The sequence below is a fragment of the Crocodylus siamensis genome, chromosome 7 (genome assembly GCF_052110815.1).
Source record: "Crocodylus siamensis isolate JL-2025a chromosome 7, ASM5211081v1, whole genome shotgun sequence".
Classification (NCBI taxonomy): Eukaryota; Metazoa; Chordata; order Crocodylia; family Crocodylidae; genus Crocodylus; species Crocodylus siamensis.
Genome location: NC_143401.1, coordinates 70,675,445 through 70,702,464, shown reverse-complemented (window position 1 = coordinate 70,702,464; position 27,020 = coordinate 70,675,445). Strand labels below are relative to the sequence as shown.

At 42.8% G+C, this 27,020-nt stretch overlaps 1 protein-coding gene across 1 annotated transcript in view; it reads left to right on the top strand.

The window, feature by feature from the left end:
• The window catches only part of ADGRA1 (adhesion G protein-coupled receptor A1), a 553,479-nt gene that overhangs the window by 252,399 nt on the left and 274,060 nt on the right, over window positions 1-27,020 (top strand). Inside the window, exon 7 of the mRNA XM_090057369.1 lies at window positions 19,486-19,699. Coding sequence (XP_089913495.1) covers window positions 19,486-19,699 — 214 coding nt within the window. The remainder of the gene's footprint in view (window positions 1-19,485; window positions 19,700-27,020) is intronic.

Below are 27,020 nucleotides of genomic sequence, written 5' to 3'. Positions count from 1 at the left end.
GGAGACAAGATAGGAGATGATTGTAAATACTCTTAATAGCTCTTGATCTAAATGCCTGTATCAGACTCACACTTGTGTTTTCTCAAAAGGTGCCACTGATTTCCAAGTTTCACAAGGTAGTGGGGGAAAGGAGGAAGTGCCCTGGTTTGGGAGTGGAACCTTTGAAAGGTTAACATTTCGTTTTTTATTCAGTAAAAATCTTCTGTAATTACTTCAGTTGCCTAAAGCTAGTCACTTGTTGTAAAGATGTGTAACAGTATAATGCACTATTCCCTATCTATTCTCATAGTCTGCTTACAGATGTAAAAAACAAAACAAAACGGTGCTTTACTTTAAACTCTATGCACCCCCACACTAAGCCCAGCATATGCCTAAAAGACGCATTGCCTTCGTTGGACCCGGCTCACCCAGTATATTTATAAATCAGGCATTTCACTGGGGCTTTTATGGTGCTGCAGAATCAGCTTCAGATAAAAGTGCCATAAAGGTCCACTGAAGCACCTGAACTCTACAGATGCAGTGGAGCTGGTTTGAACTAATGCTCTGATGCTTCTGGTAAAGTACGGGTTTTTTTGTTTGGTTGGTTGGTTTTTTATTCCACATCTGTCAGTGCCCACAATGTTAGCTTCACGGATAGCTAACATTTTTTATTTTTTTCCAATAATTATATAAGCAGTTTTAAAATTGCATTAGTGTCAGGATATGACTAGTGTAAATCCTTTGTATTTTTATTAAGTGCTTTCAAATTCCTTTATAAAAGTAAGAGAAAAATCACTAAAATTAACTTTTACCTATTTTTTAATAAACTGTATTACCTTCTTTGTACTTGGCTCCAAGGATCCAGTCTAAAAATGTGTGATGTGTATCAGTAAATAAAAACTTTAAATTATTAGTTTCTAGAGTTCAAGGACTGTCAGATTAGAGTTTTCAAATAAAGTCATCATTTAACACTGCTGCTGTTAGGGTGTCATTCTACAAGTTGAGATGTAGAATTTATGAGGAATCTTGTTGCAGCTTTTTGCATGAGCAATAGTTGAAGGACTGGACTCAGTCATTTAAATCAAGATTTTCAAAAGAAGACAACTGAGGATTAAAGCTACTAATAATTTTTCCAGGGACATCGTAAGAATGAAAAACAGATGTTCTGAAGCACTTCTCAAATGCATCTCCCGTGCTCTGTAAATGATATAATTCACAAGGGATTAGCTGCTTTCACTTAAAAAAATTAGTTTGCACAATTTTTTGTCAGTTTGGCCAAACCAAAACTTTATATTCTGAAAAAGTTCAGAGGTCACCAGGCTGTCTTAGAAATTAGTGGTAAACCAGTAGCAGGTTTTATTCAGCATCACTTAGCATGTTTGCTCATGCTTTCAAAGGTTTGCAAATAACAAGAAAATGAGCACAGATTGCTGGCATCCTTAATGTCAATCAGAAGATCGTTTTCTCCATTTTTTGATATGCAGCTATAAACAAAGATTTAGTTTGTTTATGGTCATTAACTTAGAAAATCTGTGCAGAACACTTTGTGTGCATTTCATTTCTGGTTTTCGTTTGATTACCTAAGCTGAGCACACAGTACTGCTAGAAAAAAGAGCTTCTAAATCCACTTGGAAAACAACTACATTTAAAACATTACAATTTCAGCATTATTCTACAACCATATGCCATACAAGTTATTTAATTTGACTTATGAAATATTGATATTTTATTTCATGCTCTACTAGTTAGTTACCTTCTGACACAATGTGTCACTGAATCAGTGAAGACATACATTCAATAGTACAGTGTACCTTTAGTAAAAAATGTATTCACGTTCATGCAAAGTATTTTATAACGTAAACTAGAATTTAATTTATTATTGTTTTAGTAGTTAAGATATGTCCAATGTCCATGCTCTCCCCAGTTATCTCTCCAAAACTTCTGATTGAAGAGGTTTATATTTTTCTAAACAGCCATTTCGTTCAGCTAGTCTGTCAATAGTATCCCATGCCACGATTTCTGCTAATTCCTACTTCTTAACAGCATAATGCCATAGTAGTAAAAGTACCACTAATTTCTTGAATAATGTTAAATAGGTTTCCTTTCTCCCGTTTCTTTTACATTTTCAGGTGCAAGTAAAGATCATGCAATACTTTTTAAAAAAAATATTACAGTATATTCCAGAAAACTTTATGTAGCAAATTCATGTCTGCAAAAAATAGATACTATCACTAGGGCTGATTTCTGCACCCACCCCAGTGGTGCTTTAAACCCTTGCGCTGAGCCCACCACAAGCCCAGAAGAAGCATTGCATTAGTTTGACCTAGCTCACTGAACATCTGTATAGATCAGGCACTTCGGTGGGGCTTTTTTGATGCCTTTATCTAATAGATGATTGAATCAGGTACTAGATAAAAGTGCCCCAAAGCTCCACTGAAGCATGCAAGCTATACAGTCAAACTAATGCTCTGCTTCTTCCAGTAAAGCATTTTTTTAACGTCTGTCAGTAGCCTAGCCCTCCAGCTGGGTCCCCAGTGCTGGCCCTGGACAGGATCCTCTGCCTGGATCTTGCCACTTGTCTCACCAGCAGAGATCCTGGTGTTTCCTGCTTAAAAATTGAAATTTTTCTGATAAGAAATACAGATTCTATCATTAAAATACCCCAAATACATGTTTGTTTTGGGGGTTTTTTGCCATTAGAATAAAATGCCACTATATAGTGAAAGATCAGTTGGGCAATGCTTTATTGATGCATTTACAATTTAAAAGCAGTTCGGAAATCTACCAGTGCCTATATCATCATAATAAAATGGATTCTAAATATCTATACACTTTGGCATTTACTTTTGAAATTTTGTCCTACAAAAATCAGAGCTGCCCCTACCCCCTTTGCTCACCAGGATGTGTGGTGCTGAGCAGCACTGATATAGCCAATGCCCCGCCCTTGCCCCTCACTCTCAACTCACATCCCCCTCAGACTTTTCACTCCTGACCTGCAGCCAGAGGCGACCCAAGCATGGTATTTGAAGGTTGTGACATGGTCATGGTTTATCAAGCAGTCGTAATCCCCACCTTGTTGTACAGAGTTGAGGCATGGACAACATACAGGAAACGTCTAAAGTTGTTGGAGAAGTACTATCAACATTGGTTGCAGAAAATCCTCTGAATCCAGTGGGAAGAGGGGCTCACCATCGTTAGTGTCCTCCTGAAAGCAAACGCCACCACCAGAGCATTGAGGCAATGATCATCTGACAATCAACTTTGTTGGGCTGCCCATGTCATCTGGACATCTGGCTCCAGGCTCCTGAAGCAAGTTTCATTCTCCCAGCTCAGCCAAGATGTATGTTGAAGAGGAGGGCAGAAAAAGAGCTTCAGGGGTGTCCTCAAGGCCGATTAAAAAAAAATGCAACATCAATGTCAACTTGTGAAAGACTGTTGCCCAGACCTGCCCCAAACGGAGGAAGAGACTACTGTAGAGATCTCAGTACTTTGAAACTTCACATCAACAACAGGAGATGGAACAGGCGGAGTGGCAGAAACAGTGTGTCACAAACCAAATCAAGAATCCAACACCACCCACCTCTCACAGAAACACAGGTCTGAGCTGTGGTAGGGTTTGTCAATTCTGGATAGGCCTCATCAGCCATCTTTGGATGCACAGGTAAGACAGTCATGGAACACAAACATCCTCGACTGTGAGGGATCACTGAAGAAGAGCTTAGAAAGATGCCTAACAGTGGAGGGGTTTGAATTAAAAGACAGGAAGTATGAGCATTTATGTATGTATGTGTGTATTTAGATTTATATTTCACTCATTTTAAAAGGCTCTGAGTGGCTGGAAGAATGGAGCTAAGGGAGCAGGTAAGAAAATTGGAAGGCAGGGTAGATGAACCTTAAAAAGATGATTGCAAATAACACTTTGAACGGTCTATGGAAGTTAAGGTTGCAGGAGCTGAGTTGGGAATGAGAAGATTATAGTAGCAGCAAAGATGCAAGATGATTAAGGTTTAGACTACTGTTTTGGTATTGTGGGCTGAAGGAGGAAGGTGGATCTGAGACTGCTGGGCTAGAAGAAGTGTTAAATTTTAGATATAGAACCTAGGGTAGCATGTTCAGTACTGACATATCTGAAGTACAGTTTCAATATCATATGATAATGGTAGAGTCTTCTGACATAAGATTTGTATTAGAAAAGAGAAGATAGCATGATCTGCATAAGTACTCTTCCAGTCTTCCTTTCAGTGCCATGCTTTTGCCTGGATCAGGGACGCCCAACTTCTGGACCGTTGGCGGGATACATGAAACCTGGGCTACAGTCCTGGGGACTGCAATGTTTCATATTTGTTAGGGGTTGGAAGGGACCTTATAGATCATCTGGTCCAGGCCCCTTGCACTTGGGCAGGAGTGTGGGCTATGGACCTAGGGATGCTCTCTCTGCAGCCTGAGCTCTCCCACATCAGGCTCTCCTCTGCTATGTGGCATCCCGTAATGCTCTCCTGCCATGTGCACAACATGGGCAGCCTGGCTCCCTCCTCATCACATGTGTAACCTAGCTCCCAACCCAGTGAATATGCAGCAGCTCCTCCTCCCCCCCACACTTCCCAGCCATATGCCCACCTATAGTGTTGGTAGCCTACTTGTTTCCTTTTTTGTTCACAGCATGAGCAGCCTAGCCCCCCTTCCCCCTCATGTGTAGCACAGGTGCCCTGTCCTCTTGCTACTTTTGCAGTTTGGGCACTCCACACCCTCACAGTGTTGTCTCACCTTTAGGAGCAGAGATAGGAAGTAGAAACCAGAGGAGGGTGTGGGAGCTGGAAAAACCTAGCTACTGTTGAAGAAGGAATTGTGCCAGGGCAGTGGTAATCCTACTGGGTGTCCATGGCTGCATGCTAACTTTCAGGGGCTACATGTGGCCCATAGGCCAGCAGGTAGACAGCCCTGGCCCAGATTATCCCAGTTCTGTGTAAGCTGACTTCCTATCATTGTGTATCTTACACTGTGTATATTATACAGATTGCATACCATATTATACATAATATATGCTGATGCACAGTTGTAGAGTGATCAGACAGTAAAGTTTGAAGGGGCCTGGTCTTTATGTACATTAAAATTCAACAAGTTTAACATCATGTACCTTCAGTAATACCGATATGACACAAGGATGGGTATGTTTCCCAAGAAGGGATGGTCCAGGAAATTTAATTGTTAGGATATAATAAAAGCTGAAAAGGAATTGTGAAGTTTATTTATATGCACAGCTTCATTAACTGAATAAACATCAGCAGTATTCTAACTGGGTTGCTTAATAAGGGATTCTCTACTGCAAGGGTGAAAAAGGGCAGTAAAAGATAACATCTAAGGGAAGTTTGCCGGCCTGGAGAGTGACGAGAGAAATTAAAATAGCAACCAAGTTCAGGGTATTGTTGCTTAAGGAGAGGGTAGATATCAAAATATAGGGAAAGGGCTTCTTACCAGAAAATCATATGTGTGATGTATGACCTTTTTAATGACTTTGTGTTTCCAAAGTTTCTGTGACTTGCCTGGTAGATCCTAAAATATTTCCTCAAATAGATAATTTATATGGATTTCTGAAAGCTAATCAAAATACGATCGAGTATATGAATGTTCTTTTTGCCCTCAAGGGATATCTCAGGAAAGTGATTAATCTTTCACATATGATGCTGATGCATTACAAGTTAACTCATTTGACATTGTACATTTTGGAGGATGCTACCAATAAATAAAAAACATGTACATTTATTTCAGATGGAATTATAATTGAAGAGAATGTATGAGGTTTATGCAAACTGTGCAGCAAGTTATGAATAACATAATGATAATCAACCACATGGAAATTATTATGAATCTCATTATGTTTTATTAGCATTAAGGGAGTAACTGGCAAGTTAAAATTAAATCATTTTTGACACCCAAGCCATCATACTTTTATTAAAAAAAAGTACTTATAGATCCATGACAGAAACACCAGAAGTTTAATGCCAGTGGGGTACGCTTTCTAGTGTAATAGGAATTACTAATTTCTTCTACACAATTCCTTGAAAACCATCACGCTGTAGCTAGTATAGTAATATCATTAAAATATCTGTCAAAAGCTGCAGAGAGCAGACTCTGCATTATAACTTCTCTGACTGAAAAATTAATTTTAAGCTAAATGTGTTTTTAAAATGAGATGATCAGGAAGTTCTGCTTAATATTGTTCATCGGTGGCCTCCATCCTGATTTTTGATTCGCTATGCTATGCTATGCAATAGGGAAAAGGTACATAGAACACAGCAAGAGTATGTGGTTTATGAATAAGAGGCCACGTCTGAACCCCACGCTGGCAGACATACGCACGATGTGGAGCACTGTTCCTTTGCTAGGCACTCCTATAATGACCTGTGGCTAGCAGGTTTTCTGTTGGCAGAAGGAAGCCCAATTTGTTTATCTAATTGTCATCGGTGTACCAGCCAAGGTATTATTTAGACTTGTATTTTTTAATATCTTTAACTTCCATTTTTGTAGAAAAATATTAAATTTTACATCTCAGTAATTTTATAGTGTGTGCTATCCATTAGGCTTTGGATCCTGTTTCTGCAGAAAGTCAACTTGTTCAGCAGAAAGGATCCATGGCATAAACTTCCTAAGATAAGCAGCAAATTTAACAGAGATGAGGAAAGTTCATGCAAATAATCTTTCTTAACTACAGAGTTAAAATGTCTGTTCTTCAAAATGTTTAAAATGTTTTTGACTGTGAACATCTAACTTCAGTAAATTTCCTTCTGACATAAGGGCCAGGTATAGACATTACACTTACACTGGTCTAAGTGATTGGAAATTGATCTGAACTCATAACAGTACAGAAGGTCAATGCACATAGACCAGGCTAAAAATGGTGGAGCCTGAGCTAAGATAGACCTGGATCAATGTGCACTCAAATCAGAGTGATCTAGGATAGACTGGTACATCTAACTCCTATACTAGTTCCCCATCCCCAAGCTCTCCCAAAGCTAAGCCAGCAAAGCCCCTCTCCCGTACCCTGTCTTTTCTCTCTGGCCATCTGTCAGCTGCAGATAGGCAGTGGGGGTGGAAAGGGACGTGTGTGTCCCCTGCACAAACCCTGGGACCTGGGCACCTGAATTCCTGGACCATGACCCCATACCCTGTCATGAAAGACCCCACAATGTACACACAGACCTGAGACTGAGCCCAGGAGAACCTCTGCACTTTGGCACATCCCATGGACCCTGACTCTGGCTCCTGTACACCACATCTCAGAGGCCAGAGCCAGGCATACTGCCATCCAGATCCCATTATACACCCTCTCCCTGAGCAGCAGCTGACATGGGGAGCTTGCCTCTGATGGGTTTGGGTGACAAGGGGCAGAACATCGGGATTGGGTCTGCATGGAGGCAACTCTGTGACCTTCCTGGGTCAGCCAGTATCAGCAAGTACTTGTGCCATGGACACCTGGGTTGTTGCAACTCTTTTTTAGTCTACAGCTACAGGATCCTGGAGTACTAGGGCATGAAGAATTTAGGGGCTGGTGGGGTGGAGCAGGTCACTGAGCATCCAAGCTGAGGCAAGCCTGCTATGCCCCTGGAAACTTCTGGAGTAAGTTGGGCATGGCCAGCTGCCTCTCTGTTGCAGATAGAGGACACTGGAAATTTTCAAGCTGGAGTGTAGGGCATTGCCAAAATCATAGGATGTCTGCTGGAAGCACCTGGAAAATTTGGGGTTGTGAGGGTGGCCTGATCAGTGGAGTCCTGGTGACTCTGGAGTAGGGTCAATACCCAGCTGCAGTGAGGAGAGCCATATGCCAGCACCTGCTCCTAAGTGCATCTGTTGCTCCTTCCATCCATCCACCCTTCCAACCTTTCATCTGCCCCCTCACAGCCAGACCCTCATTCACCCTTGGATGCTGAGACTCCACAGGTACTGCCATGGACCATGGAAGACCCCTTCCTTTCCTGCTCTATTATCCAACCCTGGTCACACAACTGGCAGTATGGGGAGATGAGGAATCTTGTCACCATCTGGGGCAAGGCAGAGACCCAGCACCAGCTCCAGAAAGGGCACTGGAACAAGTGCACTGTCTTCAAGTGCATTGTCCAGCAGAGGCAGGCATGGGGCCACAAAAGGGACTGGGAGCAGTGTCATGCCAAGATCAAGTGGATGAAGATGCATGTCACAGTGCACTCAGGTGCCCTGTGCCTGAGAGCGGAGACTGCTCTGGGGAGACCCCTAGTGGCAGAAAGGGGGAGGCTCAGCTGCCAGTCACCAGGGCTGCACAGGTGCTGGTTGCTGGGACAACTGGTAAAACCAGCTGACCAGGAAGGGGCAGGGCTTATCCCTTCTTAAGCCCAGGTAGGAGGCCAGGAAGGCAGTCTCTCTCTAGCAGCTGTGGGAGTAAGGACTCAGCTCAGACAGACATAGGGGAGGACTCTGGCCATGAGAGCATCCCCTGGTCACTGCTGAGGTTGGTGGAGCCCTTCTTCCCCCGCTCCCTCGCAGGGAGTAGATTTTTGTTTGACCAGACAGTCTAGTTTTTATGTTGTAGCCCAGGGGCTTTATGTTTTATGTTTACTATTTTGATCAGAGGCTGGTGTGTGTCAATAGGAAGAGGGACCAAGCTGAGACACGGGCAATACTCAACAGGTTTTCTTTATTAAACACAATAAAAGTTTGGCAGCTGCAACATTTTAAACTGAGACATGTCTCTTCTTCATGCCAGTGCCCCCACACTGTAGTGTTTGCCCTAGGGGGGGTAGTAGGGAGGGATGGGGAAGGGGAATGTTGTCCAGGCAACCTGAGTTCTGGGCAGTGCTGCCCAGGATGCAGAGCCAGAGGAGCCCAGGGAAGGGGATGCATGGCTGAGTGCCAGAACACAGGCACTCAAAGTCGTCTATCCCTACCCATACAAGGAGGGTGCTTGGTCCTCAAGAGGAAGTTATCTAAGGCTTTGTGCATCTGGACTACCTGCTGTTGTGTGAGGCCAGTGCCCCCAACGTTAGTTGGGGAGGGGGTTTATCCTTTCCTCTATACCTGTGCTGTGTATGCCTGATCTATGCACTGTACCTTCTCTGCCCGAGCTTCATGGAAGACTTTTCTTCTGGTCTCACAGATGTTGTGGAAGATGCGTGTGGTGGCAATGAATCATGTCTGGTTCTCCTCATCCACCTTGAGGCATGCACTGAGCACCTGCCAGCATGCCTTGAGGCAGCTGAAGGCTCACTCCACCATCATGTGGCACCTGCTGGGACAGTGGTTGGACCTTCTGCTTGTCCACCTTCCCACCATAGGGCTTCATGAGCCACCATGCTCTGGCACCCCCAGAGTACACTGCTCCTGAAGATAGGGGAGGTATGACAACATTTCCAGTGATCAAATTTGGGACCTCAGGAGCATAACACCTGCTCTCCATCAGCTGAGGAAGTGGGGAGTTGCATAAGATATAGGCATCATGGGCACTCCCTGCCCAGCCAGCAAAGAGGTAACTGTAGTAGCCCTAGTGGTTGACAATGCCATGCAGGATGATGGAGAAGTAGCCCTTATGGTTGATGAATACTTGGGTGGCCTGGGTTGGGCAGAGGATGGGAATGTGGGTGTTGTACATGGCCCCCGCACAGTTGGGGAAGCCCATATGGCAAAATCTGGCAATCACTTCCTGCGGGTTGATGAGGTGGATGCAGCAATTGACCAGGAACATCTCCCAGATGGCGTCTGTGGCCAAAATCTTGCCCATGATGAACTGGTTGGCAATGTAGTAGTATCTGTGGGGAGTGGTCAGCTTCATGATGGTGATTACTGCTGGTGATAGTGATTCTCTGGAGGGAGGGGTGGCTACATACAGATGTCTGGCACATGATGGGGAGGCAAGCTGGGTCACAATGTCCATGAAGGTGGCCTGGCACATGTTGGAAGGACTGAACCCACTCTTCATCATCCCTGGTACCCAAGATGATCCACTCCTGCCAGTCAGTGCTGACTGGTGCAGGACCAGAACTGGTGCTTAAGATTCTGGAGGTGGTGCCAGAGCACCCTGGCATCCGTGGAATCCTAAGTGGCCTTATCCTGATCGGCCACATGAAAGTAGGTGTCCCAGTCCAGAACGTTTGTCAGGTTCAGAGTGCAGTGGGTGGCTCAATCCAGGATGTCTGGCTGCTGGGTTAGGGGCATAAAGCTGCATGCCGTGTTGACCAGCTGCCATGTCATGTTCAGGTGGGTACATGTGGTGTCACACAGCCTCAAGTGAAAGTCACTCAGAGCAACAAGCAGGACACACTGCAGCTCCTGGGTCACCCTTCTTGGGTGTAGGTGGCAGGATGCCATGGTAGGGTATGGGCATGCACAGAGGCATGTGCAACTCATGATGGAGGATACTCAAAATGGGGCTCTTCTGAAAGACTATGGCTGAGTCTGAGGGAGGGTCTGCATTGATGTGTCAGAGGGTTGGGTGTGTGCTTGTGCATGCTCAACAGCCAATTGATTGTGTTCAGCAGTCTCTAACAGCTCCAGGAGCCTGCAGGGCTTATTGGGAGGCATGTAGAAGTGCCCCCAACCTACTGGCCTTGGCCAGTGCAGGCAGTCTGTGTGCTTTGTCCCCCAGAGTCTGAACATGTAAACTGCTCGCTACTGATCTAAACTAGGCCACCTACAGGAAACTGCATAACTTTTATTGATTCCTCCTCAGGCTTTTTGAACATCTGTACTTTGCGAAGGAGAAAGGGAGGGGGAAAAGATATGCCTAGCTACTCTTTTGTAGGTGAATGCAAAGTAAATCTTGTTAAACTGTGACATGCATGTTTACTGTGCAGAAAGAAATGAGTAATCTATCTTTTAAAAATCAAGGAAAAATTAACTCCTCTGAGCTCTCTTTTAGTACTCACAGGATTAGTATTTCATTATATGTATAAAACATAACATTACATTTGCTAGTATACTGTGAAGTGTATTAGATAGTTAGAAGTACAATACAACCTCATTATAAAGAACATCTGTGGGTCAGGGAGTAAAGTTCATTAAGAGAGTGTTTGTTATAAGAGGGTTAGTTAATTTGCTGCATCATCATAATGAAAAAAACAGTTCTTGATGTTGGGATTATTAAAAGTGGAGAGGGTTTTGTACAGAGGATTTAATATCATAAGAATGTGTCATAAAATAATATATGACAACATGAATAATTTGTTTTGCAATTAAAGTGACCGTTTTATTTTTAAGGAAATCTGGGACACTGCTCCCCCTGCCCACCTATCAGCAACACTGCTGCAGGCAGAGGCAGGTGAGCAGGGGCACTGGGCATAGTCTGCCAGGGAGTCATAGTGGTATGTGGCACCAGGCAGGTGGATAGGCGGGCTGCAGTAGCAGCAACAGTGCCTGCCTGCCCACCTGCCTGGTACACCATGCTGTTCCACCTACCTTTCAAACTGCACCCCATACCCCTGCCTGCCTGCCTGCTTCTGCCAGCAACAGCCAATTTCAAGACTTTTCTTTCAATTTTCACCAGTCAACCAGAGTGGCCTATGAAATCCAGGACTGTCCTGGCCAAACTGGAACATTTGGTCACTGTCGCGGGGCACTCCCGCGCCCCGCTCCTAAGGAGATGCCCAGGAAGAGGAGAGGCCTGGAGCAACACAGATGGGGGTTGCTGGGGCAACCAGGCCAGTCATGTGGCCAGGAGGGGGCAGGGCCAGGCCCTTATAAACAGCTAGGCCAAAGCCTAGGGAGCAGTTCCCTTCTGGCTGCCGCAGAAGCAGGAGCTCTGTGGCTGAGCTGAGCGGCCAGAGTTGGGGGTTGCAGCCTTACCCCTAACAGGCTGCAATGATGCAGGGAACAAGATCGCCCTGATGAGAGGTAGGACGGAGCATTGGCTTTACGAGCAGGTAGGCTCTTCGTTGATTTTGTTACAGCCGTTCGGGCTTGGCTTTAAGTTACAGTTTACACCGGAGGACCGGGTGAGGCTGTAGGGGAGCGAGGAGGCCTCAGCGGGGCTCCCCAGCAGTTTGGGGGCTCCGCGTGCCCAGTAGGGGCACGGTGCCAGGGGGGCACAACGGTGGTGCCGGAGTGGCACAGAGCACGGGGTTGGACCCCGGCCCGGAAGGGTGACGAGAAAGGACCCAAGGAAAGGGTCAAGGGGGCCAGGCACGGCTACGGCCACCTGAGCCCCAAGCGCGGGAGGCGCGCAGCGCGGAGAGCGCAGTACAGGCCCCAGAGAGGGCGAGGCCCGGAGAGGGCGCAGTGCGGTGAGCACGGTGCACTTTGCCCAGTGGGGCAAAAGACCCAAGAAAGGGTCAAGGGGGCCAGGCACGGCTACGGCCACCTGAGCCCCAAGCGCGGAGCGTGCGGTACAGGCCCCCAGAGAGGGCGAGGCCCGCAGAGGGCGCGGCGCGGGGAGCGCGGTACACAGGCCCCAGAGAGGGCGAGGCCCGCAGAGGGCGCGGCGCGGAGAGCGCGGTACACAGGCCCCCAGAGAGGGCGAGGCCCGCAGAGGGCGCGGCGCGGGGAGCGCGGTACACAGGCCCCAGAGAGGGCGAGGCCCGCAGAGGGCGCGGCGCGGAGAGCGCGGTACACAGGCCCCCAGAGAGGGCGAGGCCCGCAGAGGGCGCGGCGCGGAGAGCGCAGTACACAGGCCCTAGAGAGGGCGAGGCCCGGAGAGGGCGGAGCGCCGAGAGCGCGATACAGGCCCCAGAGAGAGGGCGAGGCCCAGAGAGGGCGGAGCGCCAAGAGCGCGATACAGGCCCCAGAGAGAGGGCGAGGCCCGGAGAGGGCGGAGCGCCGAGAGCGCGATACAGGCCCCAGAGAGAGGGCGAGGCCCGGAGAGGGCGGAGCGCCGAGAGCGCGATACAGGCCCCAGAGAGAGGGCGAGGCCCGGAGAGGGCGGAGCGCCGAGAGCGCGATACAGGCCCCAGAGAGTGGGCGAGGCCCGGAGAGGGCGGAGCGCCGAGAGCGCGATACAGGCCCCAGAGAGAGGGCGAGGCCCGGAGAGGGCGGAGCGCCGAGAGCGCGATACAGGCCCCAGAGAGAGGGCGAGGCCCGGAGAGGGCGGAGCGCCGAGAGCGCGACACAGGCCCAGAGAGAGGGCGGAGCGCCGAGAGCGCGGTACAGGCCCCAGAGAGAGGGCGAGGCCCGGAGAGGGCGCAGAACAGGAAGGGGACCAGACAACGTCCCCCGGGACAGCTGCGAGGCTTGGGGCGTGCTAAAGGGGAGGTTTTGGAGGCACGCATTTGCCCATAAGGCTGGGGGAGAGGACCCCACTTTGGAGCGGTAGTGAGACCATTGAGGTGCCATTAGGTGCGAGTAGGCAGCCTCCCATACTGAACCAATAAGATCTAAGACGTGGCGGGCGAGTAGAGGGTGTCAGACCACCCTAATTGGCACGGCAAAGGGGCGCTCGCGAGCTCACGGCCGCTCGCGGGGCCATCCGTGACAGTCACCCTATTTGTAATTACTTAACTTTCTGTTTTGGTCTTTGTTCATTTACTTGCTAGTTCACCAAATCTGATACTCATCGCTGTACACGTGCAGTTTGTAATATGAGTTACTGGGTATACCAGGATGCCAGGTTCCAGAATGTGGTAGACCTTGAGCTCCTGAAGGGGCTATCCATGAGCAGCCTCGGGGGGACCACTTCTGACTCGACTGCCACTTCTTTGGTGTTATGAAGATAGAGGAGGGTTCAGTGATGCTATTATGGATTCCCCCCAGAGGTTACTCATGAAGTAAAGCCACTGGGCTCCTTCCAAAGCATTGGTGCTGGAACTGTATCGATGACATCTTGTTTCCCATGTCCCATGAGGTGGCAGTAGGTGATATTGCTGTTGTCATGACACCTGATCCATGAGTATCAAAGGTAATTTTATTGGGAAAAAAGGAAACAACATAAACAATACTATACTTAAGTGATAGAAGCATGGGATCCCCTTCCTTCCCAGATCCTCCCCAGGTATGTCTCAGAAGGGTCCCAAATATCCCAAGCCAAGATCCTTCTCTGGGTCTGGGTTGCCCCAATTCTTCCTGGCCTCTGGTGTGCCCTCAGTTAACATCCAGAAAATAACATAAATAAAATGGGGCCTTCAGGCTCAAAACATTTGTTTCTGTCATTTTTATTTGAATGACCAATACCCAGATCCCAGGAGTGTGGGATACTTTAGGCTATATAGGATCTGTATCTGTACTGTGGAGCAAAACAGGATCTTTACCCACTTCACAGTGAAGCTGTCTTCCATATGTAAAATGTGACTCTATTTATGGGAAAGACGCCTTATTTTAACCCAAAGCCTTCATGACCTCAGTGATTAGTTAATTTATAAATATCCAATGCTAGTGTTATTGTCACAGCATGATGGATGGCTGTGATCTCCCCAAGGCCCCCTTACTGTGCCAAGCTGGCCCAATGGACACCCTTGATTCTTGCCCACCACATAATTAATATACAATAGGGAGGCTGCCTTTATGTCATCTTGGACACGGTTTTGTGTCTCTAACCCCACAGTCTCTAACCCCATGGGCTCCTGGACCCCTTGTGGGTCCCCTTCTGCAATGGGTGTTTTGGGGCACCCTAGCCTTATGGGCTATGTGTGGCTCCAACCACCCCTTTACCACGCCCCAAGCCTCACAGATGGAACTCACGTTGTTCAGTCTGGGCCTTCTTATAATTTGGCCCCCTGGTCCTCCCTGGGCTCCCTGCAGCCCTGTCTCGCACTGCGCCTCCCTGGTGCTAAGGCTGTCTGCAGCCCTGTCTCGCACTGTGCCCTCTCTGGCGCTGGGGTCAGTGCACCCCCAACTGCTGCGCCCTGTCTGGCACTGGGATCCGTACACTGCCGTGGGTCCCCTGTGAGGTCTCCTCCTTCCCCTCACCCAAACCACTGGTCTTAAACAGCAAATAAAACACAAGCCCCTGGGTTATAAATTCAAACTGCCTGGCTATAACATCATTCAAGCCACACCAGGGGTGCTCTGTCCCTTACCAGTATCAGAGGCTATACCTGCAGTCAGGCCTCTCTCCCCTTTGGTTGCTCTGGGGGAGCTCCTTCCCCCTTGGCTGCTGGCAGGGAACTGCCATCCTGGCCTCAGCCCTGGGGTTTATATGTGAGCCAGGCCCTGCCCCTTCCGGTCAGCTGACCACTGGCAGATGTGGGTCACTAGCTCACTCTGGTTGCCCTGGTAACCAGAAGCTGGGACTCCCCACTCACTGCTAAGACTCTTTCCCTAACAGTTGCCACTCTTTAAAGGAGCAGGGCACCTAAGTGCTCTGCAAGAGTTATCCATCTTGTTCCTTACCTAGCTTTGAAATATTGAATTCCTCAGACCAGCCAAGGTCAGACTGAGGGTTTGCAGGATCCAGTCTTTCACCTACATCTGTTTCCCTCCTCACTTATAGAAGAGTCCTTCCACCTTAGTGGAGTTAGACTTCTCATAACAACACTCTATAACCATTGTCTTCCAGCTCTAATGAACCAGGAAAGAATAACAAGGATGTGGGTCTAGATGGAACTGAATTTACACATGCTCTGCAGGCACTGAGCAGCTGTATGGGCTATATGGTCATAGGCCAGCACTAAGATAAACCTGGAAAAATGTGTTTCACTCAGTCACTTATCCATGTCCATCAATACTATAGTAGTGAGAAAAGTTACTGGCTTAAATTGCTCTCATTGGCCAATAGACTTGTACTTCTTTTACCATGAATTGACCATTTGAATCTTTCCTGGTTGACGCAGGAAACTGGCCCATCTCTGTAAGTCATGGAAAGGCTCACTACAGCAACAAGACATTTTATATCATTTTCATGATCAAACTTGGAAGTCATTCCACAATGTCACTGTCCAAGTATTAACTGCCTGTTTGTAAGGCATATAAACTGGGCAGGACAAGAAAATCCTCTCTGGAGAGATTTTACTATTCTACAGATGCCAAGGAATTGTGAAATATTTTAATTTGTCCCCAGAATGGAACGTGCAATGCCCAAAAATTCATCAGAGTTTGTGTGTAGAACACACCAGTCATCAAGAGCTTCCTCTTGAATCAAATCCAGTCTCAGTCACCTTTATGTAGACTGAGTAGTCAAATTGATATATGTATTGTATCCTTAAAATCACTGGATTTACTTGCAGTATAAGTACTACTCAACAAAATGAGTGATGGTGGCAGAATGTTCAATCTTAATCTCTAAAATGGACTTCTGTTTTGTACTATTAAAAAGAGCAGGAACATTTTTTTTAAACACAAGCTAAGAGGATTAAAGTTTCCAAGTATTATTGACCATCTGAGAAAGAGGTTCACCTTCTTACTCCCCCCCAGCCTACCTAAGGAACATTTTTTTATGCAGTATTTTTAATAATCATATAATTGTCTGGGATTAGACTACTAAAAGAAATGTAAGATTCCAGAACTGAGAACATGATTAGATATGTGTGTGGGTGGTTAGATATGTGTATGGGCATACATTTTATTTCAAAGGTTTTAATATTGAGGTGGGAGTAAGATAGAATTTCAGAACCTTCAGTTTAGTTTTCAATATATTATTCAGACTAAAACATTTGGGTATCTTTAAAAATTTAACATCTGTCAGTTTAATTAGAGCAATAGCTAACTATTGCACAGTAAAGCATTGCTTGTAAATCTTGTTGTGGGCAGTAAGCATTCAGTTTGACTGGCCAGTTTTCTGAAACTATTCATAAGTATTATGATTGATTAAACTATACTTGAATATATGCTATCCCAAATGGACATGATTTCATTTTGCCAGTCTTTCCACTATATTTAAAAGAACATTTATTTACATATTTGGGGTTGAAAGGTGTTTGTAGGAAGTATGTAGGAAATGCAAGAAAAATACTAAAAATACTAAACACAGATTATGAAAATTAGTGGGCATGTCTACACAAGACACTTAATGTCCATTGGACTAATTTTACTGCACATTAGCGTGGCTGGCAAAAATTGTGCTAATGTACGAATGCACAGTCCAATGTGCATTAAGCCTCACATAAAAAGGGTTCATCCGTGCTAATGCGCAGTAGTTCCAATTATGTCGCATTGTTTAGTACCTGTAATAACAGGTACTAAACTTAATGTATCATAATTATGGCATATTAATGAATGTGTAGATGCACTCAATGTGATTTAACATTTACAACACAAATACACCACTAAACCTTTCTATTTTATTAACTGGCACTGTGCAAGGATAAGGTATCCAAATGCATATTTATGTCTCTATGATAAAACAGAACCTACTAACATAAACACATTTTGCTTTCTGAAAAGTTCCAGGAGGTTTTTCTGCTGACATATAACTGTTCAGTGTGGCTTATTTCCACCTGTGTTTTAACAAAGTAAGTTTCACTCCCCCTAAATGCACTGTAGGGTGGTTATTGTCATATCCATTAACTAGCTCACACAAGGCATTTGAGAGAGATCATAATTTACTGGGCTAAAAAGAGTGTTTATTTTAATATGGTAAACTTCCATCCGGTAGTCTCCAATGTGGTATTTTTTTCCCCAAAATTGAAGAAGGTGTTTTTTTAAATGACCAAATTGCATTTTATACACCTTTTAAACTCAACTATGTCATGACATTCAGCCCTAAATGAGAGTGATTAAAAAAAAAGTTCTTGAAACTCGCTAAAGCCTTCCTTTATACCTCAGTCTTATGACAGTCCCATAAGTCATTTTTTGTTGTTAAAATTTAAGTGTTTTCCAGTATAGTACAGAAAGTAATAATTCACATATGAAGAGGAAAGCTAGCAATTTTATCTTGTTTTGTCTGATTGTTGGCAAAGTGATAACAGCACCAGCTTTTCACACTGAGGTTGTGGAAGGACAACAACCTCAGGAGTTGTGGTTGCTGGCTAATTGTATAGATGTGGTTGTTGGCACTTGATATATTACCCAGATACCTTGTTCCAGGCAGACCCAAAACCTTCAGATGGACCACAACCTTTCCATTCGATAGTAGGCAAATTTTATTGATACACAGTGATAGCAGATAAGAATAATGCAAACAATTTGGTATTTACCAGTTCTAGAGCTGCTAAGACTGCCAGAGTTGAAAGCCTAAGATCTCAATAGACCAAGAAAGGGCCAGAAAGCCCAACAGTGAGAGACTGTGCCCCTGAGGGTTAAAAATAACCAAAGCAGAAAAGCCTTAAAATTGGTCCTGGGTCAGACCTGAAAACTACACCCTCTTGGTGAATATGAATCTGCCTTTAACTCCAAGATAAAGTTAAATTACGTAGCATTTCCACTGGCAGATAGTTTTCTTAGGGTGCATATCTTCTAAAGCTGGCCCCATGTAACCAATTCAGTTAGCCTACGTACAACAGTGCTGCTTAATATGTAATGTCTTTATATTAAAAGGTATGTAGTTATATGTATGCAATGGAGCTATATTTATGTGCTTAACTACTTGCATAGGAAATATATTTTCTTCATAGAAAACCTGATCCTGCCATTTATGCTGGAAACAAAGTTGTAAAGCTAACTATGGTGTTCTAGCAAGCCCTTTGAAACCTGCTATCCTTGGAATGCTATGTTTGCATAAGCAGATCAAATGGTTCCTTCCCCAGTTGACTCCAAACAGTTCCTTCTGCTCCAGCTTATTTTGGGATGTTGCAGAGTATATCTTTGCAAGACTGTTCTCAGGCAGCAGCTATGCTATCAATGAAATGCAGAGGCAATGAATGAACCCTACCCCAAAAGATCTCATTTAATGAGATTGTGTAATAAGGAAAATTAATGGTGGAAAAGTCAGAAGAAATCCATTCATGATGTATACCAGGTTTTACATAATAAACAGAAAAAGGATTATTTTTACTATGTTACCTAAGAAGAAAAGTGATGTTTAGATGAAGAATACGTGTTTCGTTGCATGTATCGTTTTATCCTTTGAGGCTAAGTACTGACAGTCAAAAAGACTAAGGTCAAATTGATTCAGTCTTCACAGGTTAGTCTAAGCTTCATAGTTTGAACCAATATGCAAGTGAACAGACATTTACTTTTGGTTCCAGAAATACAGCCACATGCCTACAGTGGCTCAAGCCAGAAGCTGGGAGGCTCTAGAGCATACCTCCCTGCTCAGCTAGAGCAGAATGGTTGGGACAAGGCTAGCCCTATGAGGGGGGCAGGGTGTGATGGAGGTGCAAAGCACCCTGGGATGCAGGGGAACTGTGAGTTAACTTGAATCTGGAGGGGATCTGGGACAGAAATTCAATAAACTTGTTTAACTTAAATCAGTTAAGTTTGATACTACATCCATCCAGGTTTGTCTTAAACCAGTTTTGGCCATTTTGAAAGTGGTTTATGTGCACTAAACTTCTGTAGTGTTACAGATCTGAACTGGCTTCTGATCACTTATACCAGTTTACATGTAACTTCTGTACCTAGCTCAAAAGAATTAAAAAGATAGCTAAGGATGTTAGAATGTATATTTTCTTCTCTATTGCTTGGTCACACTTGAAAGAAGCATAACTATTGAGAAAATCACATTATTTTCTTTTTATTTAGCTGGACCTTTGGAACTGCCTCTTTTTGAACTGATCCCATCACAAAGACAAGTTGTTTTTCATGGAGACCGCTTGCCATTTCAATGCACTGCGACGTATGTTGATAATACAACTCAAGTACATTGGTACCACAATGGTCATCTTCTTGAAACTGATGAAGAAAGTGGAATATTTGTGGAAGACAGCATCATTCATGACTGTTGTTTAATTACACGGTAATGTATATATTTATTGATATATGTATATATATTAATAATATACAGAATTGTATTCAACATGAACAGTTAACAAGAAGTAAAAAAAATGTTAGGATTTATGGTGGTAATAGTTTCATTTGGTGAGGTGGAAGCGCTCTAGCTACATGCTCTTGAATCTTGAGAGATGAAGACATGGAACCTCTATGGCTATGTATAGAGATTCTATATATTCTTATTCACTTCTCTTTTTGCTGAAACTATACCTGAAAGATTATAATGGGATTCAGTTATAAAGGATGTAAGGGATTTAATGAGTTTACATAGGATCTAATACATTAACTGGTAGGTTGATAGATTCTATAATATTTTCAATAGCAAATCTCACTTTTTCTTCTCATTGTCTGTCTTTACAGTTAGCAATATTCTGTGACCCTCCCCAAAGTATGTGTGTATGTGCACATGCATGCACACATTTGTTATATAAATACAGGTGTCCGATGCATCCAGAAGAACTGAAGAAACATGGATAACATTAAAAAGATCATTTTTTAAAATAGTAAATAATCAAAGGACTGTCTAGTAATGAATGTGCCATGTTGGTTTGTACCTCTGTCTTATCTTTTAGTTTCCCCTTAACTTTATTTACATATTTATGTTTGTTTCCTATCCCAATGGCCAAGACCAACAGTGAAAGTTCCTAAGCTATTGCAAGTACCCTTTCAGTAAGTCCCCTGCCAGTTTCTATTATTTATCATAAAGAATCAATCATGCAGGATTGCTTGTGTTCTCTTATCTCCACCTTCCTCTGTTTAGAAGATAAAGTGGAAGTAACCATGCTAATTAGCTTTATGTCATTAATTTCTTTCCAGCTCAACCACATTCTATTAACATAATGTATCTGAAATGCTTCTTGAACTGTCAAATACAGGTTATAAAATAAGTCAAATTACTTCCATGCCATTTAGAGCTGATGATTTGACCCTATTTTATATTATACAGAAGGAAGGTGTGGGAGTGGCCTATCCTTACGTCTACTAATGTTCCTGTAATATCAATGTATAGGGCTGTAAGTGATAATGAATAGGAATATTAACTAATTAGTATGTTAATATTAAGTTCATAAGAGGCTGTAGTGTGGCCAACTCACTTCAAGCATTTCTCCTTATTTCCATGATATTAGAATTAGGAGACATACTGTCAATTACCATCATTATAGTCTTCAACCAAATTATATTTTATACTACATGAGCAATCTGTAGACAGGAAAGGCCCAAATAATACTGAAATTATTAAATTGTTTCATAATCTTTGGTGATACAAAATTGCTACTCTTCCTCTTTAAAAAACTATAGAACAGTCTGAATTTTATTTAATACAGCTACATTTTTTCCAAATCCTGTGATCATACACTATAAAGTTTCTTTTCTTTAACTTGATAACAATAATAAAAGCTTATGATATATGCTGTCAAAATGACACTGCCAAGGTATTTCAGAATGTTTTAAAATTGGAAGCTTAAGTATTTTTATTACTCCTCTCTGTTGCCCAGATTCTCCACTTTTAAATATATAAGACCAAATGCTCCAATCCAACTGGCTTACTGCTGCTGTTTAGCAAATTGTTCTGTTGGGATCCTGGGGATTGTTAGAAAGGAACTTCTTGCAGGACTGGGGCCTAATCTGCACAGAGCACTGGGCTTTTCGAACTGGTCCTTTAAAAAACCCCTGTGTTTCAATCAACTGATGTTTACAAAAAAGGGTACTGACAGAGATGTGTGTACTCTTCCCTCAGACAGCACGAAATATATTGCTATAATTTTGGTCCTAAAAGTATTTGTCAGTATTTTGTAAGTTTTGTGTAATTACCATGTATATTCTATGTTATGGTTTTGTTTTGTAATGGTCTTATTATTTTGAATTATTTATATCGTGGTAGTACCAGTTGTAAACCAGCACTCCATTCTGGTAGATACTGTACAAAAGTAGAACAAAAAGACTGCCTTGAGTTTAGGCAGTTTTTTTATTTTTAAAAAGTGTCATTTGTATAGATTTGTGTAAAATATAAAACTATTCCATTATGTGGTTCTATAAGCCTTGGTTTGCTCTTGTCTATGTGCAGCTCCCATTGAAGTCTATATCATTTCTGTGATTGTACTGGCAAGCAGAATTTGGCCCATAATGCCTAGTGATTTATAGTTCTATTTCTAAAGCTGACTTTGAACAAAGAGGCACAACTCTGTTCCAAAAGTCACCTTTTCAAGAATTTTAAATTATTATTTTTTGGGTAGCTCCAGATATTTCTGAATATGGATTTACAACATAAATACACCACTAAACCGTTCCATTTTATTAACTGGCACTGTGCAAGGATAAGGTATCCAAATGCATATTTATGAATCTGTGAGAAAACAGAATCTACTAAAATAAACACATTTTGTTGCAATAATTAAACTATGTTTTTGAAACTATGTTCTGTCCTGTGACATTTTTCTTGGCAAAAGGTGTTTCCTTATGGGAGATTTGAAGAAGGTGTTTTCGATTCTGCTAGCTCACATTTACCATTTCTTGCCAACAAAAATAATAAGTGATTTCACTGATATTGAACTCTGTCATTATGCCTGTATATAAATGTCGTAGTCATACATGAAAATGTAAATGTAATATGGAACTAATTTCCTCTTATCGGTGAAGTGATGTAGTAGAAATTGTGGCTTGTGTTTATACAAAGACAGGGCTCATTTCTTAGGGCTAGACTGTTAGATTTCAATCTAGCCCATAATAAGGGCAGCACAATGATAAGTTACCCTGGAGCAGTCTGGAAGGGAGGGAGACTGCATGTGACTCAGTGAGGGGCAATTTCCCCTCAAGTCTCCCCGGTGTTCTGCGCAGGGGGAGCCGTAGCGTTAGGTGCTGCCATAACAAAAGCTTCTGGGTGTCTGGTGGAAACAGTGCTCTGCCTAGTTCCTAAACATTTTACTCTTTTCTCTATGTGGGTTGAGGGGAGGGGGAAAATGTACCTTGTTTCCCCAAAATATAGGAAGATATGGTACAATGCACTAGAAGAGGTGATTTGGTCATTGCCCTACTTTTTCTTTTCTTCTTTATGCCAGTGTTCAGGACAAGCTGGATCTACTTCTGTAGGTAGAAAAATCCCTGCCCAATGGTCTATCATTAAATATTGATTGTTTTATATTTCAGTTCACAGAGATAATGTTGCAGTTTTCATGAATCCAGCAACTAACTCCTCAATATTGACAGTTTTTGGTTTAAGGTAGTCTCATGATTTACCCAATAGACTGTATTGACTACTGCAGAGTTACTTTGTTCTAATATGTAAATACTTGTGTAGGCAGTGTTTAATGGCATTCATTTCTCTGATGGCTTTAACAGCTGCACTGGAACCATTATAGTTTGTGGAGGCTCTTTTGTAAAACAGTAAATTGTGCAGAAGGTTAAGTACCCATAAAAATAGTTGTTGCTAATGGGAGAACTTACATGCCTTTAACTAAGACTGAAATAGCAGGTCATATTATAAGGCGCACTATTCACTTTATCTAAATATTTTATGTTAATAAATACTAAACATTCATATTACGTGTAATAAAATATCTTTGTTATGTGCCAGTTAGAATTTATGCTGATCCTTCCCGTGAGCCACAGAAAATGATTTTTTTCCTTTCAAAATGTGCCCCCAGTATAGAACTATCAGTCTTCTGAAATGCAGACTACCATAGATATACCACTAACACTTAGAAAACATTAACAAAAAGAAACATGCCTAGCAATCTGAGTTTTTAATGCATGTGGTGCTTTTACTTTCCCAGCAGTGTGCTATATTTGTTACAATGAACTAAACTGGATTATGTGTTAATGATAAAGGAAACAGGTAACACCTGTTAGAGACAATAAGGAACAAAACTATCATAGATCCTTTCACCAGTGCAACAAGGATAAAAAGAGTTTAATAAAATCTAGCTACAAAGCCCAACTGCAGAGTACTAAGCATTGTGTTAACTCTCATTTTAGCATTGCTGTTACAATAGGTGGGGTTTTTTTCTTTAAAGTTCCTCCTGCTGGAGGCATGTGATTATACAAAAAAATCCCATCTTTTATTTTTCAAAGTAGGTTTCTAGCCTGACCATTACAAAGAAAAACTTAAAAACATTACACAGTACTGATCAGAAGGTAAATTACGGTGTAAATAAAAAGAATTTAACTCTTTAAAAAAAAAAATTATGATTTTTGAGATGTTGCTTTTTTTCTTGTTTAACCAAATATTTTTAAATGCTTGGTGTTACCAATACTGTACAGGGTGAAGGAATTTCTTTGGCTTAGAAAAAGAGTTGCAAACCATACTAAGAAAATGTGGGTGATTCTATGTGTTACTAGTTTGGCAAGTTTGAAACCCCGAGGGGCATATTTTTGCAGAAGTTATTGGACAAAGGCAGGGAAGCAGCCCAGATGATCCCCAGACTCTCTCGTTTGTGGCAAATTTCCTAGTCACAGTTTGGGATGGTATTAGGAAAAAATAACATTTTGAAAATAGTGAATATATTTAAGGTTTAGGTATATGTTGAGAACAAACTGTCAAAAATATAAAGTAGGGGAAGAATCTGTGAATCTTAATTGAGCCAAGGCAAAATTATAATGATTTGGAAGAATTAGGAAGCAGACCAAAGACTCCGATTGACCTCTTATATATTTAGAAAGGACTTTTCATTTTGCTGGTATTATCTACTTGAAGATGAATGTGTGACTAAGGGTTATATTGAAAGGATTGCAGAAATCATAAAAAATGTCATAATGCTGATGTTTTGCTTCGGTATTACACCTAATACAAATCAAATTGCTATACATAAGTAAAATAAGCAAAGCAAAGCAAAGCAAAACACTCGTTTACATTGTAAGTTGATTTCCCTGTATTATTGAGATGTCTTCAAACTGGGCTGCAGTAAAGTATAGATGAAATCTCTAAAAGTCTTTATTGCTCATAATTCCAGTAAAGAAACCCTTCTTGTGTTGTTTTTTTAAACTGCAAGATAACATTGTTAAAATCAGTTCAGTTCATTTGGGGAGGAAATAGACTGGAGACTTAATTATCTGGGAGTAACAATAGATTGTTATGTTACTTATTTTGGGAGAGGAATTAATATTAGAATTTCTTTGAAATATCGTATTTTCTTACATGCAACATGTACGCTTTGCAAAAACCAGCTGCAGGAAATTTGCGTGTGGATTGTATGCAAGAAATGTGGTAAGTATTGTTTCTGCCTCTTAGCAGCGAAAAGCAAACGTAAACTCTGCATGCAATCCACAGGGAGCAGAACAATGATCAGGCTCAGTTCCCTAGCTGCGGTTATTCAGTTACCTCCTACAAGGAAATATCTTTTTTCCCTTCATTCTGCCTTTCAAAAACAAAATGCATCTCTTATTTTGGGGTGTATTGCACATGACAAAATATGGTAACATAAATTGGTTAAATAAAACTGTGATGGGGAGAAAATTCACAGCTGATCCATCTTTCAAGATTTAGGAGTAGCTTGTAAACAAACTTGTGAATTGAGACCCAAATCCTAGTATGCCTCTAAAGCACCACTTAATTGCATAAGGCACATAAGTTAATCCTGAGTGCCAGCCTGTCAGTAAATATAACCTTAGAAAACCCCTCACAAAACACCCTGAATCCTGTTTGAGCATCTGTATTTCTTAAGTTTCATGTAGGCACTTCCATCTTATCCTGAAAAGCTCTCCACCATACTGTGTTAACCTAAACTTATTCTTTTGAGCATGATGAAAGGCAGCCACCAAGGCCCCTCACCCGTTTCATACCCTTCTAACCCTGTTCCACCTGTGATAGTACTCAAGTCCGTAAGAACTACTTCACAGTCAGGGCAGCTAGGGTCTGGAACCAACTTCCAAGGGAAGTGGTGCTGGCTCCTACACTGGGGGTCTTTAAGAAGAGGCTTGATGCCTACCTGGCTGAGTCATTTGAGCCCAGTTTTTCTCCTGCCCAGGCAGGAATTCGGACTTGAAGATCTACAAGGTCCCTTCCGACCCTACTTCTATGATTCTATGAAGTCCTGCCCAAATTCCCAATACATGTGCAGTGTTTGCTTTATACCTAAATGTCAACATTCAGCCTGGTGTGGTGCTGATGCCCACCTTTTTGAACTGCAGGCTAGTGCTCACCCAAGAATGGTGAGACCCAGTTTCTAGGCCCCACTCATTCTGAGGAGTTTGAATCCACACATCCTCATTTCCCAATACATTGCCACCAGGCTGGGGGCTAAGTGGGGCTAAAACCATCCCCATCCCTCCAGTTGGAAGTTGCCAATGAGCATGCCAAAGGCACCAGAAGTTCAGGAAGCATGAGAGAATCATTTTATTTATATCATAGTATTAGACCATTATGGATTCAGCTTCCCTTTTCTTTCTTTTTCTACTGCTCTTGGTTTTTTTTATCTTTTTGAAGCAAAAAAAGGTTGGCTAGGAAGGAGGTCCTAATATGAATCTGTCAACTTCAGCCTTATCCATTAAAAATATTAATTTTTAAAAAACACTAAACTTCCAGGTTTTTGTTGACCTTGTTTCTCGATGTAAATGCATGTAGTTGTGTGTTATGGATGGAAAGTTTGCCTATAAGTTGTGGTGTCCCTACCTATAAAATTTGTCAGTTGGGAAAATTGCTCCTGTCACCCTGTCTGGTCTTACCTCTGAGTTTTGGGTCTCAAGCTGTCACCAGTTTCTCTATGTAAAATCATATGATTCTATTATCAGACTAAGTGGAAAGGTAGTATCTCCTGTGAGTCAAATGTATTAAGTCAGCTGGTCAGACTCTGCAGTTCTACTCCCTCTAGGACAATAACAGGCAATTGATGGCCATGCAGTTTCTTTAAACAAACAGTCAATGAATGGGGAAGTTTCAGAGAATGCATATTATAGAAAAGCTTAGTACATTATTAGCTTTCTTATCTCTGGGGAATAAGCTGCCTATGGCTTTTCAGAGAGCACCTTTCAGAGAGCAACCTTGTTAGAGCTCACTGACAGCACCTTGGCAGCCTTTCCACAAAAATCACTGCTCTCTCACTCACTCATGCGTGCTCTCTCTCTCTCTCTAACTTAGAGCACAGATATAAGTTATGTTTTTCAATCATCCCTTGAAAATGCAGTGCCGTGATACACATACATGGCTGCAGAGCACTTTTAATTGCACAACAAATTAATCCTGATGAAATGAGTTATCAGATGAAGGCACTCCACTTTCGAACACCTTAGGGAACTTGTGTTCCATAGGGTTAATTTGTTGCACAATCAGGGCTGTCAACAGGTTGGGAGGGGGG